At 52.1% G+C, this 13583-nt stretch overlaps 2 protein-coding genes across 5 annotated transcripts; one reads left to right on the plus strand and one right to left on the minus strand.

Annotated features, from left to right (window-relative positions):
- The first annotated feature begins 1651 nt into the window (after nt 1-1651).
- On the plus strand, nt 1652-7913 carry Pgghg (protein-glucosylgalactosylhydroxylysine glucosidase). 4 transcript variants are annotated; one of them, XM_028787011.1, is made up of 14 exons: nt 1652-1904; nt 2540-2820; nt 3240-3450; nt 3532-3967; nt 4864-4983; nt 5171-5302; nt 5470-5581; nt 5683-5755; nt 5853-5989; nt 6113-6246; nt 6340-6435; nt 6564-6661; nt 6728-6939; nt 7015-7913. In XM_028787011.1, the coding sequence occupies exons 2-14, from the start codon at nt 2565-2567 to the stop codon at nt 7098-7100; spliced, it is 2103 nt and encodes a 700-aa protein (XP_028642844.1). In that variant the 5' UTR covers nt 1652-1904; nt 2540-2564; the 3' UTR covers nt 7101-7913. The 4 variants fall into 4 exon arrangements, 2 of the variants coding, with proteins under 2 accessions (XP_028642844.1, XP_028642843.1); XR_003713889.1 differs by having other exon boundaries at nt 1810-1904; nt 6769-6939; nt 7020-7135; XR_003713888.1 differs by having other exon boundaries at nt 1810-1904; nt 6769-6939; nt 7015-7131.
- Nucleotides 7914-9238: 1325 nt separating this feature from the next.
- Nucleotides 9239-10512, minus strand: Ifitm5 (interferon induced transmembrane protein 5). Its single transcript, XM_028787012.1, has 2 exons — nt 10297-10512; nt 9239-9728 (listed from the first exon to the last, which is right to left on the minus strand). Exons 1-2 carry the CDS (start codon nt 10486-10488, stop codon nt 9516-9518), a joined length of 405 nt encoding a protein of 134 aa, XP_028642845.1. The 5' UTR covers nt 10489-10512; the 3' UTR covers nt 9239-9515.
- Nucleotides 10513-13583: the final 3071 nt, after the last annotated feature.

Below are 13583 nucleotides of genomic sequence, written 5' to 3' on the forward strand. Positions count from 1 at the left end.
AGAGAGAGAGAGAGAGAGAGAGAGAGAGAGAGAGAGAGAGAGAGAGAAGTCCATCACCTGGCAGCGCTGGCCTTTGCTAGGTCCCTGGGAGGAACCTAGTAGAAGCTAACACAGTCCATGTCCAAATGTAGCTAGGGAAAGCTCATGGAGTCTCGCTCCTAGATGAAGAGCTACAATCAATTAGCTCTTGCAGAAGGAGGAACAATTAGTCTTCCCCGGGGATGAACCTCTTTTAGACCTGGGGGGCGGGGGAAGAAAACCAAACAATTCCTGAGTGTCTGATTAAAGCAAGCTGTATTTACAACTGGCCAGCTGGCTGCCTCTCCCAAGTTGGGATTTCAGAAAGCAGCCCCTCACTGGCTTTTGAGGTTCCTTTTATGGGGAAAGGTTAGGGCTGATAGAAAACAGATGTAGGGATAATCGGCTGTTAGAAAGGAGACAATAAAAAGAAGTGCAAGAAAACATCATGTGGAAAGACAGTCATCAAGGTATCTAGGAAGACATTTTTGTAAGGCAAAAGGACAATCATATCACAGGTTCAGGAGTTTATTTTAGGCAAAGGGGTGGGCACACATGATGGAGTCACAAGTTCAGCATAGGTTGAAAAACATGGTTTGCAGGATACACTAGGCTTAAGCAGAACCATGTTCTTGTAGGAGACCTAATAACAATGTACGACATTGGCTCTTTAACATCAGTGTGATACCTGTTTTGGTTTTACAGCTGCTCTCGGTGTTCCAATACCAAGTGGCCAGCCCCGCAAACTTGTACTCAAATGCAACACTGAACAGACTCACAGGCTGTGTTTATCCATTTATTCATTTATATGTACATATAACAACAATGGTTTAAAAAGAGGCCCTGAGGCTGGATAGACGGCTCAGCAGTTCAGAGCACTGGCTCTTCTTCTGGGAGTCCCGAATTCAACTCCCAGCAACTACATGGTGGCTTACAACCATCTACAATAAGTTCTGATGTTCTCTTCTAGCATGGAGGTACACATGCTGATAGAGCACTCATATACATAAAATAAACTTTAAAAAACTCTTTAAAAAATATACATCCTGGGCTGGAGAGATGGCTCAGTGGTTAAGAGCACTGACTGCTCTTCCAGAGGTCCTGAGTTCAAATCCCAGTAACCACATGGTGGCTCACAGCCATCTGTAATGGAATCAAATGCCCTCTTCTGGTGTGTCTGAAGATAGCTACAGTGTACTCATATACATAAAATAAATAAATATATCTTTAAAAAAATATATATACATCCTGTGAATGTGGGCGGGACATACATGGGAGGAGTAGGAGGAAACGATGTAATTATATTTTAATTAAATCAAAATAAATAAATACTACTCAGTGTAGGGTTTACATCTTTAACCTCAACACTGCGGAGGCAGAAGTAGGTTGGATCTCAGTGAGTTTGAGGCCAGCTTGGTTTGCATAGCAAGTTCCAGGCCAACAACTCAAAAATAAAACATAAAAATAAAATCATTTCCCTAAATAGGAAAGGTCCCTTGAGCTAAGGAGAAAATCTAAAAAGCGTTCGGCTGTGGGACCTTTACAGAGCACCCACCTCTCTCATGTTTGTGTGAGGTGGGCTTTTCTTTCACGTGTTCTGTTCCTTAAATGGCCAGTGTCCTTTCTAGTCACTAAACGGCACTGTAGAGTGGGATCTCAAGTCTGTCCCACCCTTACATACATCTTAGAGCCAAAGCTCAACTAACCCCTATTCCTATTGCGTGGTCTCTTCCCCAGAGATCATGACAGTTTCCCAGGTTCCGCCTAGACTCAGCCCCGCCCACCTGCCACGCGGCAGGACAGCTTCTTCTTCCTCCCGCCAGGGGCAGCTCGCACCCACAGAGCCTACTTACACCGGGGCCCCGTACTGTCTGGAGAGGGCAGCGGTGAGTTACAAAAACAGCCCGTACCTTCTTCCTCAACCCGCCCTCACCCTCTTTCGCCAAGTACTCCGAACCCTTTTTGGTCCCTTTATTCCCTAGTCTCTCATCTGGACAACCCGCGACCCTCCTCTCCGCCCCTTTCCCCCTCCCCCTGCCCACACACAGGCTTCCTCTTTCCATTTCCCGAGCAAGTCCAGCTCCTCCCCAGTTGCGGCCCCAGGCCACCCTCCACCCCACCCCACCATCGTCATCTACCCCATCCGGTTCCTCCTCCCCAATCCCAACGCCTCTTCTTGCTGTCCCTCTCCAAATCTCAGGGTTCCTCTTTCTCCACCGTCCGGCCTCAACCTCCCTGAGGATTTAGGGCCCTCACAAAACTCCCTCAGCTCATCTTACGTCAGGAAGATGGGTCAGGACCTCACAAGAGGGAGGTCTGCCATGGGTGCTGAAGGAGCTTGTTTACAGATTCAGTTGAATTCCTGGCAGTCTTCTTGATTTAAGAATGTTCTTGGCGCAACTCTTAGGGTAGCTACCCAGCTAGCCCCTTACTCCCCTCACCCCGTCTATGGGGATTGGCTAAGTTTACTGTCAGTCTGCAGAGGGAAGTCCGGCTAGTCACTGTTAACTGTCTTCTCCAGGCCACCTGGACTGAGATAGCTTTCCATGGACGGCTCTGAAGATGATGCAACCATATTCGGTGCCCACTGTCTGCCCAGTGACCCCAGACTCTGGGCCACTGTGACAAACTCGTACCTAGGTACACGTGTATATCATGACACCATCCATATAAACGGTGTATACAATGGAGCTGGGGGCGACACTCACCGGGCAATTCTACCCAGCCCCCTCAATGTCCAGCTAGAAGCCCCTGCAGGAACAGAGCAGCTGGCAGAGACCTTTACCCTGGACACCAACACAGGTTAGCTGCCACCAATCCATGCCAGGCTATTGCTATGGGTGAGAGGGACTCCTCACTTGTCCACGAAGTAGAGAAAGGGGCCGCAAATTCAGTATGTGACTGGGGGCTGTAACCTTGGCACTGGTAGTGGGAAGGTTGGGGCAGGAATATGGAGAACAGGAGCTCAGCCTCCAATACACACCAAGACCCAGCTCAAAAATAAGTAAACAAATGGCCTTTAATTTAAGGAAGAAAAAAAAAGCATGAAAAGGCTGCCCAAGATGAGGCCTCTGTGGTTGGTCTTGCTTTCTTTTCATCTGGGCGGGCCCACTACACAGTGGGGAGAGGCAGCCTGAGGTCTGAACGACCCCACTCCCAGCCCAGGAAGGTTCTGGTGCTCTGTGGTATTGACTGTCTGACTTTCCCCAACCCTCCCCTAGGTTCCTTTCTCCACACCCTGGAAGGCCCCAGCTTCCGGGCTTCCCAGTGCATCTATGCTCACCGTGTGTTATCCCATGTACTGGTCTTCAGTGTGTCCATTGCACGCTTGACCACGGAGAACAAGCCCATCACAGTGACATTACGGGCAGACTTCTCCCCAGAAAGCCCAGACCTGGACTTGCATGTGGGGCCAGACTTCCAGGGACTCCGGTAAGGAATACACTGGATAAATCTATGTAGACAGAGAGAGAGAGGAGAGTCCTTTCTTAAGATTCAGCTATGCCTTTGCAGGTACCTGCATGGCCACACACTCACCCCTGAGCAGCCTGGAGAGCCACAGCAGGAAGTGCATATGCTATGGATGCCAGTTCCCCCAGCCTTGACCCTTGGGGAAGAGGAGGAGGACAGGACCTGGGAGTTTCTGACAGTTGTGGCTACCAGCCAGGCTGAAGTCCAGGGCTGCTTTGCTGAGGCCCTACAGCTGCAGACCAGGGGAGTTCTGTATACAATCCACGCAGACTCCTGGGGCCAGCTCTGGGAAGGCTGTGGCCTGGATGTGGCTGGGCCCCTGGCCCTGCGCCAGGCCCTTCGTGCCTCTCTCTACTACCTGTTCAGTGAGCTTCCCCAGCCTGACACTCAAGGATCCATCAGCCATGGGCTTAGCCCCGGAGGCCTCTCCAATGGGAGTCGGGAGGAATGCTACTGGGGCCATATCTTCTGGGATCAGGTACATCCTATCCTGCACAGGGAGAACTGCATGCAGAGTTCCAGCATCGCCTTTGCACTGCCTGAGATAAAGACCAAACATGGGAGCTCTAGATATGAGGGCTTCCTGGAAGAGATGGTTTCTCAGAAGAAGGGTGTGTAGCACTGTGGTAGAAAAGAGTGGTCCAGGTTAGAGCAACAGAAGGCCCAAAGGCTGAGGGGGTGCAACATTTGAAGGCAGAGAGGGAACCTCACAGCAGGCCAAGACCACTAGAACCTCAGGGTGAGCCAGGTGCGAGCCTGGAGCTTACTAAAGGACTAAAAGAGCCACAGAGACTTTGTGGAAGAATGATACAAGTAGAGATACAGTCTAGAAAGGTCTGTGACTGTCAGGAGTAGCTAGGTGCAGGGAAGCAAGGGCTGGAGAAGGCAGTGCTGTAGCATATGGAGACCAGTGGCCACTGTGTGAAGGAGTAGTGAGAGGGAAGGCTCAAGGCCACTCCCACATCGGACACCTTGTGAAGTCTGCACTGTGGCCCATTCGACAGATGAAACCAAAGAAAGCTGAGTTCAGACTGTCAGAGAGCAAGCTCACCCTAGAGACCTGATGCAAACTAGTACCCATGAGCTTCTCCTGATACTGTCTGGACTGATAACCAGAACTCTGGGCTATCTAGGCTGGAAAGATAGCACTGGAGTGGGCAAGCTGGGGAGGCCCCAGGTAGGTCTGGGTAAGCAAGAAATGGACTCGAAGAGGCAAAGGGTTGGCCAGAGGGTAGGGACGGAGGAAGCCCCCAGCTGCCTGCTTGGCTGTGTGTTGGTTGGAAGCCCGAGCAGGGTAGAATATGGGCAGTATGTAAGAGTAAGGGACAGAGAAGGTATGGACTCCTGTTTACCTCCAAATGGTTCATCTCTCAGGACCTCTGGATGTTCCCAAATATTTTGATGTTCCATCCAGAGGCTGCCAGGGCCATCCTAGAGTACCGAGTCCGTACGCTGGGGGGAGCCCTGAAGAATGCCCAGAACCTGGGCTACCAGGTAATGAGTGGGGTCTGGCTACCACCCCATAAGCCCCTGCCCCAAGGTCTTCCCAGTACCATTCAGTGGCCACAAGAGTCCCATACTTCCTCTTTTCCTTTCCTTCACAAAAGATTGCCCCTCTGGTAGGGCTGGACTGCCCCCTCCCCAGATCAAGACCTGACCATCCTGTCTTCTTTCCTCGTAGGGAGCCAAGTTTGCTTGGGAGAGTGCGCACACTGGCCTGGAGGTCTGCCCTGAGGACATTTATGGGACCCAGGAGATCCACATCAACGGGGCTGTGGTGTTGGCCTTTCAGCTCTACTACTATTACACTCGGGTGAGGCCCTGTCCGATGTGTGCCCATGTACCTCACGAACACACTCCACCCCAGGGCCTTGGAAGCTGTGTGAACAGGGACTTCGGAAGCCAGACATGGCTTTCTCTGTGTTCCTACATAGTGGCCCTCTTCCGTGCCTGGTCTTTTACCCTGTTCTCACTCTCCAGGACCAGCAGCTCTTCCAAGAGTATGGTGGCTGGGATGTGGTCAGTTCTGTGGCTGAGTTTTGGTGCAGCCGTGTAGAATGGAGCTCCCACGACAAGATGTATCACCTGAAAGGTGAGGACCAGGGAGTGCAGTGGCCAGCTCACCATGGGCTTCTCATGGAAGGGCATGTCCTGAGCTCCTACACTAACTGTCATGTGGCCCTCTGTGACCAGGAGTCATGCCCCCTGATGAGTACCACTCAGGAGTCAACAACTCTGTGTATACCAACGTCCTGGTCCAGAACAGGTCAGACATAAAACTTCCCCTTCGCGTACCCTTAGCCCCAGCACAGCAGACAGGGCCCAGTCAGAAGCCACGCAACTGTGACTTGTCCCCTCTCCAGCCTGCACTTCGCTGCTGCTTTGGCCAAGGACTTGGGTTTGCCTATCCCCAAACAGTGGCTGGAGGTGGCTGATAGGATCAAGGTACCGTTTGACTCTGAGCACAACTTCCACCCTGAGTTTGATGGCTATGAGCGTGGTGAGTGGTACTGAATCCTCTAAAGGCCCTCTGCTTGGTCAAACCCCCACGCTCACCCTGACACACTCTCATCTTTTTAACCAATAACCTATCCCTAGCCTGCTACCCCTCCCCCCAAATCAGGAGAAGAAGTGAAGCAGGCAGATGTTGTGCTCCTGGGATACCCAGTCCTCTTTCCCCTGAGACCTGACATCCGAAGGAAAAACCTGGAGACTTATGAGGCCGTGACATCTCCCTGGGGCCCTGCCATGACCTGGGTGAGGAGCCTGGTGCATAGTCTTGCCCCACTGTGTTCACCTGCCTTCCCACATGGTGGGTCTAACTGCTTCCTATTTGAATTCTAACTTCAGAGCATGTTTGCTGTGGGCTGGATGGAACTAAAGGACCCCTCAAGGGCTCAGGTCCACCTAAGCAGGAGTTTCGCCAATGTCACTGAGCCCTTCAAGGTCAGTCTGGCACCTACCCCACACTCACTCCCTGAATCTTCTCCCGCTGTGGTAGTCTCAGCAAGGTAAAGGTCCTACCTGACCCTAGGATAATAGCCCCAGGTGACAGTCACCCTTGCTTCCTGCAGGTGTGGACAGAGAATGCAGATGGGTCTGGTGCAGTGAACTTCTTGACAGGCATGGGGGGTTTCCTGCAGGCAACACTCTTCGGGTGCACAGGATTCAGGTGAGTGCAGCGTCCAGCGGTGAATTCCCACTTATCCCAGCCCTCTTCACATAGCTCTCTCCACAGGATCACTGAGGCAGGTGTGACCTTTGACCCCCTGTGTCCAGAACTGGTCTCCAGAGTGTCTGTCTCTGGTATCTCCTACCTGGGGAACAAGCTCAACTTCACCTTTTCCAAGGACTTGGTGACACTTGAGGTCACAGCCCGTGCAGAGCCCTGGGCACCTCTGCTAGAAGCTGAGCTGTGGCCATCACTGGCCCGGCTTCCTCTGACACCAGGTAGGGAAAAGCCTTTGAGCATGTGACCCAGGTGTCTTGGTCCATGCCCTCAAGGATTAACCCTCTCTCTTGCAGGACAGAAGGTCTCCTTTCCCCACTCAGCTGGCCGGATACAAAGGTCATCCCCCATAGCTGCCCAGAAATTCTTCAGTGTTTCCTGATAGGAGTTTTGACATTAGAAGTCTCTTTCAGTACCTCCGGGACACTCTTTTGCCCTCAGCTACATCCCCAACCCCATAATCTCTCAATCCAGATCCTGCCCTGAAGCTGTAGGGCTACAGAGTGTTCCCTCTGTCCCTTCCACCCTCTCTTCTTCCTCTCCTCACCCTCTCCAGTCCTGGGCTATCTAGAGCCTCATGTGTCCTTTGCTTTGGTATGATCCCAGCACCCTACCCCTTAGCTCCCCATCTTCCTGTCTCTCTAGGCCTTCACTTCCTTGTTCACACCTCCGGTCTCTGGAATACTCTGGTCAACAGGCTAGGTGGGAAATGGCCAGCAGCTCTCCTGAGAAAGTGGCCAGCAAGTAAGTCATTGAGTCAGGGGCTTAGCTACACCAAACAAGAGCTTCCTGTGGCAGGCAGTTGGCACCAGGCAGGGCTAGCCAAGTGCTCAAAGGTTTGTGGCTTTGAACTTCCTAGTTTGACGTCCTCTTGACGTCAGATGGTATCTAGCATACTGGGCTAGGGCGATAGCTGTCCTTAACCATGCAGCCTGTGAGAAGGAAGGCAGTGTTATCACAGGACAGGGTAGATGAACATCAGACTGGTGACCAGAGGAACTGGAGTCAGATGGACAGGGTTCCAGACCATAGTCCTGGCCATCAGGGCTGAGAAGCTGCTCAGGCGTCACTCCTGGTTCTTAGTGTTTCTCCAGAACAAGGCTCATAGCATAGGACCATGATCCTGGTAAAACCTGTGCCCCTGTACCAAGCCAACTTGCCTAATTAAAGTCAGTGCTGGCAAAGGCTGAAGTCAGAGTGTGTGATGGATTCATGTCCCTTTGCACCGGGGGCTGAATGGTGATGTAATTTCAAAGTTTAGGGACAACATGGGGCCCTTGTGTCTCCCTCCACTTTCTCTATGGTGGGCCAGGAGCTACCTTGGCAGGAGTGGATGCTCATTTATTGCCTCAAAGACAGGACTGGGCACGAGCATTGGCAGGTTGCTTGGTGGCATGGCACTTGAGAATAGAATAGCCCAGTACCTAGGTGTGTATACTATCTATACGTATGTGGTCACCTCTGTGCATGTAGTATGGTAAGCTTCTGGGGCCGTGGAGGGAGGTAGAGCCTGTAGGCTGGCACAGCTGATCAATCGGGTCTAGCCTAGCAGCCTGGGGCAAGGGAAGGTGCTGCTGTTGCCACTTCACTGACTTGACCACACACTGTGTTCTTAGCGCTGGGGCACAGACCAGGCAATCCCTCACTCTATATGGTGGCTGGCAAAATATCCCATGTTTGGAGACATCTATTCAGGAGCACACAAGTCCCTGTAGCCAGCAGGAGTTGACCTTCTAATGAACTAGACCAGTGGCTCATGGTCAGCACACTGCCTCCATCTTTATCTAGGCACAGTGAGACACTGTCCTTGTCTCTGGTCCATAACAGGACTAGTGACCAGCGCTAGCTTCATCCCCAGACACACATAGATCAGCCAAAGGCCTTATCTCCTAGGGTTGGCTTGGAACACTGTCAGTAGCTTGGAGCTCCTCAAGGTCAGCTGCTGGCTACAGGCACGGAACAGGGTGCGGAACTACCTAGAGTCTCCAAGTCGGGCAGCTAGGCAGAGACCTCCGTGGAAGCCGGGGCACATGACACACAGAGAGAATTGACATGAGAACATTCACTTAGTGCCACCGCCTGTCTGCTTCTGACCATGTGTGAGTAAGGAAATGTGGGAAGCAGGCTGTAAATGTCTGTGTGTCTGTGTGGACAGTGTTGTTGTCCACTGTGAATCCAGTCTCCAGTCCTGAATAGAAAATGGACTCTGCCTACCTTCCCCACAGTCCTAACTGACCCAGGAGGGAAGAAGACCACTGTGGCATATGTAGAGTCAGGGCACGCCCCTCACAAGTTCTGGGACACGGCCCATCAAACCACAGGGCAGTAGGAATCAAAGGCCTGAGTTCCCAAACTTCATCCTAAAATACTTAGGCTCCTCCACCCCAGAAGCCACAGGCCACTAAGCAAAAGCAGTAGTCAGGCAGCCAAGCAGACAGAATAAGATGACTGGGGGTTGGCCAGATGATTTGGTGCTGGGGCTCCCTACACAACTACCACCATGAAGGAAGAGCCCACACATTTCTGGAATCTGACACCTTTAATCATGAACGAGGCTCAGCCTGGTAGGTGGCAAAAGGGGGCAAAGCCAGGCACAGAGGACCCTCTAAGTTAGAGGTTAAATCTGAGGGATCTGAGTGGGTCAGTATCGAATACACATCGTGGACAAGAGGGTGGCTTCTGGGGTCATGGCTGGGCAGGGATAGAGGTGCCATAGTAGGCTATGACTCCCAGGAGCTGGTGTTGGGCACAGCTGACCTGGCAGGGTTGTCCTTGGTTCAGGGCAGGCTCAGAACTCTCAGTTATAGTCCTCATCATCAAACTTGGTGCTGAAGAAAGCCGCAGAGTCTTTGGCTAGCCGGGACAGGTGCAAGGCGCCAGTCACCACGAGTCCCAGGAGCAGCAATGGGGGCACCAGCGTCCACATTGCAGCCAGGATGTTGTAGCACTTGGCTTTGGAGCCGTACTGCCTTGCAGCCTCCAGGTCCCCAGCTAGCTTCTGGTCTCGGGCCTGCAGGGCAGCACCAGAACCAAGAGGTTAACATGTTCATGGTGTCTAGAGGACCACCCAGAGCAACTGTAGGGCACAGGCTGAACTCAAAATCTTGATGGGGGGGTTCTGGCTTGTGGAGACATTCCCCTGGGCCGGGCCCAGTTCCTCTACAGTCTCTAACATGCAACAGCTTGACGCTTGGCAGGGTCCTAAACCATGATCGTGTCAGCCTAAATAAAGGCTGCCGATAGAGACTCAGTGGCCATTCTGGGTCAGCAGCACCCTCTGAGAGCCTCCCGTGGGAGAGGAGTCCTATGGGAAACCAGGAACTCGGTGCTACTCAGGAACTACAGTGGGAATTCCTCTATGGGCAACCTTTAAGGACTTTGCCCTTTGAGGGAGACTATATAGCCAGGCCTTCCTCTCCTGTGAACAGTCCACATATCCAAACTTGGTGAGGTACTGTGACTATGCAAACAGACACCCTCATAGACTTTTCTTTTGACCCACCGGCACCCCCTCCCCCCACTCCACATCACCTCCCACCCCACACTCATTCTCCCTTCCCACGAGCCTTGAAGCCAACCTTGACAGAGTGGACCAGCGCCAGGAAACCAAGGCAGCACAGATTCAGGTACAGCGTGCTGAAGACAGACCAGAGCATATGGTCTCGTGGTGTAGGGCCGGGTGTTCCCATGGAGAGGGCCGTGTGGGCTGCAGCATCAGCCTTGTGGGATGATGGGGCCCGGGGGTCCTCACGGGGATATGAAGTGTCCATGGGTTCCAGCGCCGTGTCTTCCTGAGACTTGTGCTCTCTGAGCACCCAGCCTGCTTATAGCCCCGCACCACCCTCCCTGGCTGGCCAGCTCCACCCGCTATATATATCACAAATTACAGCCTCAGCCTGCCAAATGGAGTGGCCCGCCCTTACACCCCAGCATCCCCCACCCCTCTCAAAAGACCCCACCAAAGGCCACTGCACCACATGGGCAGTGACTGGAGACCACCCAGAGTCCCCCTGCTGTCTCAATTGTTCACAAAAAGGCTGTCCCAAGGACACTGGCTGCAAACAGTTCCATGGTGGACCCTAGGGCTGAGAGAACATGAGGCTGCCTCAGTTTCAGGGAACAGCCAGGGCTCTGACCTCAAAACTAGAGCTGCATATTCCACAGCCCTCTGGCACTCAGAATCCAGGCTTTGATCATGGCACCTGCTGACATGCACAACTGGGACAACAAATACATACCTGCTAGAGATGAAGGCTAAGAAGATAGCAGGCAGAAAGGAAGGCTGAAGGAGAATGCCGCCTTCCCACCGCAAACTGTAGGAAGCTCCTCACCACTCCCTGTGATAGGCGTTCTCGCCAGCTCCTGGCCAGGTAGATCCTCTTCAGTCTCCTTAGCTGTTAGTCCTGCCCTTTCCAGTCCTAAAAATGTGAGTGGAATAGTTTCCTTGAGGGCTCAGATACTTGTGTGTGCCAAGAACTCAATGCATGTCCAGCAGGAAGTCTAACTCTTGGCTCACATGCCAAGAGTCTCCTCGGTAAAGGAGATCTCAGTGTCCTTAACAAGAGCTTAATCCTCCTTCGCCCACCATTGCCCAGCCTCCCTCAGCTGCTCAGGCCAAAAGTCCTGGTTCCTCCTGCTCATGCCCACTCGGATCGCTAGACAGCAAGCAAGCAGAGCTGGGCCCTCCAGGATAGTACGTGAAAAGGGAGAGAGGGCCCCTAACCTGATGTAGAGAGGCTTCAGTGGTCAGGGAGGGTGACAGGGACCTAGACAGAGTATTTGACTCCCAGATGAGTTTCTCCAAGGTCCCTTGTCATCTGGTCTCCTCCAGCCTGGGGACAGGAGAATGATGGGTAATATTTGGATCCCAGTCCTATACCTGCCAAGTGCCTGTACATCAGTGCCTTGGTGTTCACCATCTGTGTAGGTGCTCTTTTTGCCCGTTCTGTTCATCTCAGAGATCTCTTATTAAAAATATTTATTTTTATTATTTTTAATTATATATAGGGGGTTGTGTATCTACACATGAGTGCAGGTGCCCCCAGAGGCCAGAAGTGTTGAATTTCTAGAGCTGCAGTGACAGGCGCACCTGTGGTCGATGCTAGGAATCAACCCAGGTCCTCTGTAAGAGCAGCATATGCTCTTAACTGCTGAGCCATCTGCCCAGCCCTCACAGACCTCACAGACAGGTCTGCCTTCTGTCTTGCCATGTCTACCTCATGAGGTGAGCTAGAGAAGGCACAAGGAAAGCAAGAGGCACACTTGGGAGGCAGAGGCAGGCGGATTTCTGAGTTCGAGGCCAGCCTGGTCTACCGAGTGAGTTCCAGGACAGCCAGGGCTATACAGAGAAACCCAGACTTGAAAACCAAAAAGAAAAAAGAAAAAAGAAAGAAAGAAAGAAAGAGGCAAGCTGCATGGTGGGGCTGACACAAACGCAGACCTGGATTCCCCCAGGACGTGTGACTCCTCAGAGAAAACCAAGACCATCCCAAACTGAGCCGATGAGCTCCACCTACCTTTGCTTCATTATAATGATATCTAAATATCATCAGAACTATAAAATGTCTTGCTCCCATTATGCATGAGGACAAAGGAAGGAGGAGACTGTATTGGAGAAAAAACAAACCTGACATCCCAGGGATTTCCCTCCCTTCACCCCACCTTAACTCGTGACTAATCCATTCATTCCCCAATAAAAGCTTAGCCATAGGCCTGGAATGGTAGCGTACACCTTTAATCCCAGCACCCAGAGGCAGAGCAGGTAGAGCCCAGTGAGCTCCTGGCCAGCCTGGTCCACACAGTTCTAGACCAGACCCCTGTCTTGAGAGAGAAGGGGGATGGGGAGAGAGAGGGAGGGAATGAACTTTCCAAAACCCAGCGGTGAAACTATCCAGAAGCTCCCAGCCTTTGAGTAAATCCCTCTACCCAAAGTAAAACTTGCTCCCAGTGCTCCTCTGGTTTCTGGCAGTGCCAAGAACCTGGAGACACTGGAGTCTCAGCTGTGCATCTCTGAGAGCGCCTCAGTCTTCACTCGCCAGCAATCGGTGCTCTTAGCTGCTCCACACCCTGGCACCTACACCCTTACACCATCACACATCTTATACTTACACATCTGTCCAGTGCAACTTTGGAAAATACATCTGGTTCTAAGTGTGCTATGATACCTCTACTGGTACCTCCACCCTGTCGGCCTCTTGGGAAATGAGAACAGTGCTGGCCTGAGAGAAGGATGGGCCCTGGCACCTTCGGAAGCAGTTGATGACACCCTGGTCCTTCTTGCCCATCCACTGGCCCACGATATGACTTCTAGTTCCACCTTCCACAATGCTTTCTGTCCACTGAGCATTGCCCACTCTTCTATGGGGGCCCGTTGTATAGATATCCAGTAACAGGTTGGCAGGGCGACGTCCTCAGCAATAGGTCCACTGCAGAAGCCAAATATCATCAGATTTGTGACCTCCTGGTGATAGATAGGACAGACCCCGAAATCTCAGGACCAAATTCCTGAACCTGAGTAGTTGCTCTCCCTCATGGTAGAGGAGCTGCCCTGAGCCCAAGAAAGTTCCTAGTGCTTTGGGTACCCAGGGTATTGGGTATAGTTTGTTTTCCCTAATAGCCCTGAACTAAGCAGATGAGATTCATGCGGCTTCAGGAAGGTCTTGAGGTCATGTTCTGTTTAATTCCCCCCTGTGAATAGTAACCCTCAGTCTAAACTCACAGCCTGTCCTAAGTCTTCCTGCTGATCTACCACACAACTCCCCTTGTCCCCTCCTGCCATGTGTCCATGGGAAGGAAAAGCACTCAGCCTGGAAACTCTCACCAACTTGGAGTCAAGAATCCCAACATAATTAAACTTTCTAAAGGC

The sequence above is a fragment of the Grammomys surdaster genome, unplaced genomic scaffold (genome assembly GCF_004785775.1).
Source record: "Grammomys surdaster isolate TR1022 unplaced genomic scaffold, NIH_TR_1.0 125603, whole genome shotgun sequence".
Taxonomy (NCBI): Eukaryota; Metazoa; Chordata; class Mammalia; order Rodentia; family Muridae; genus Grammomys; species Grammomys surdaster.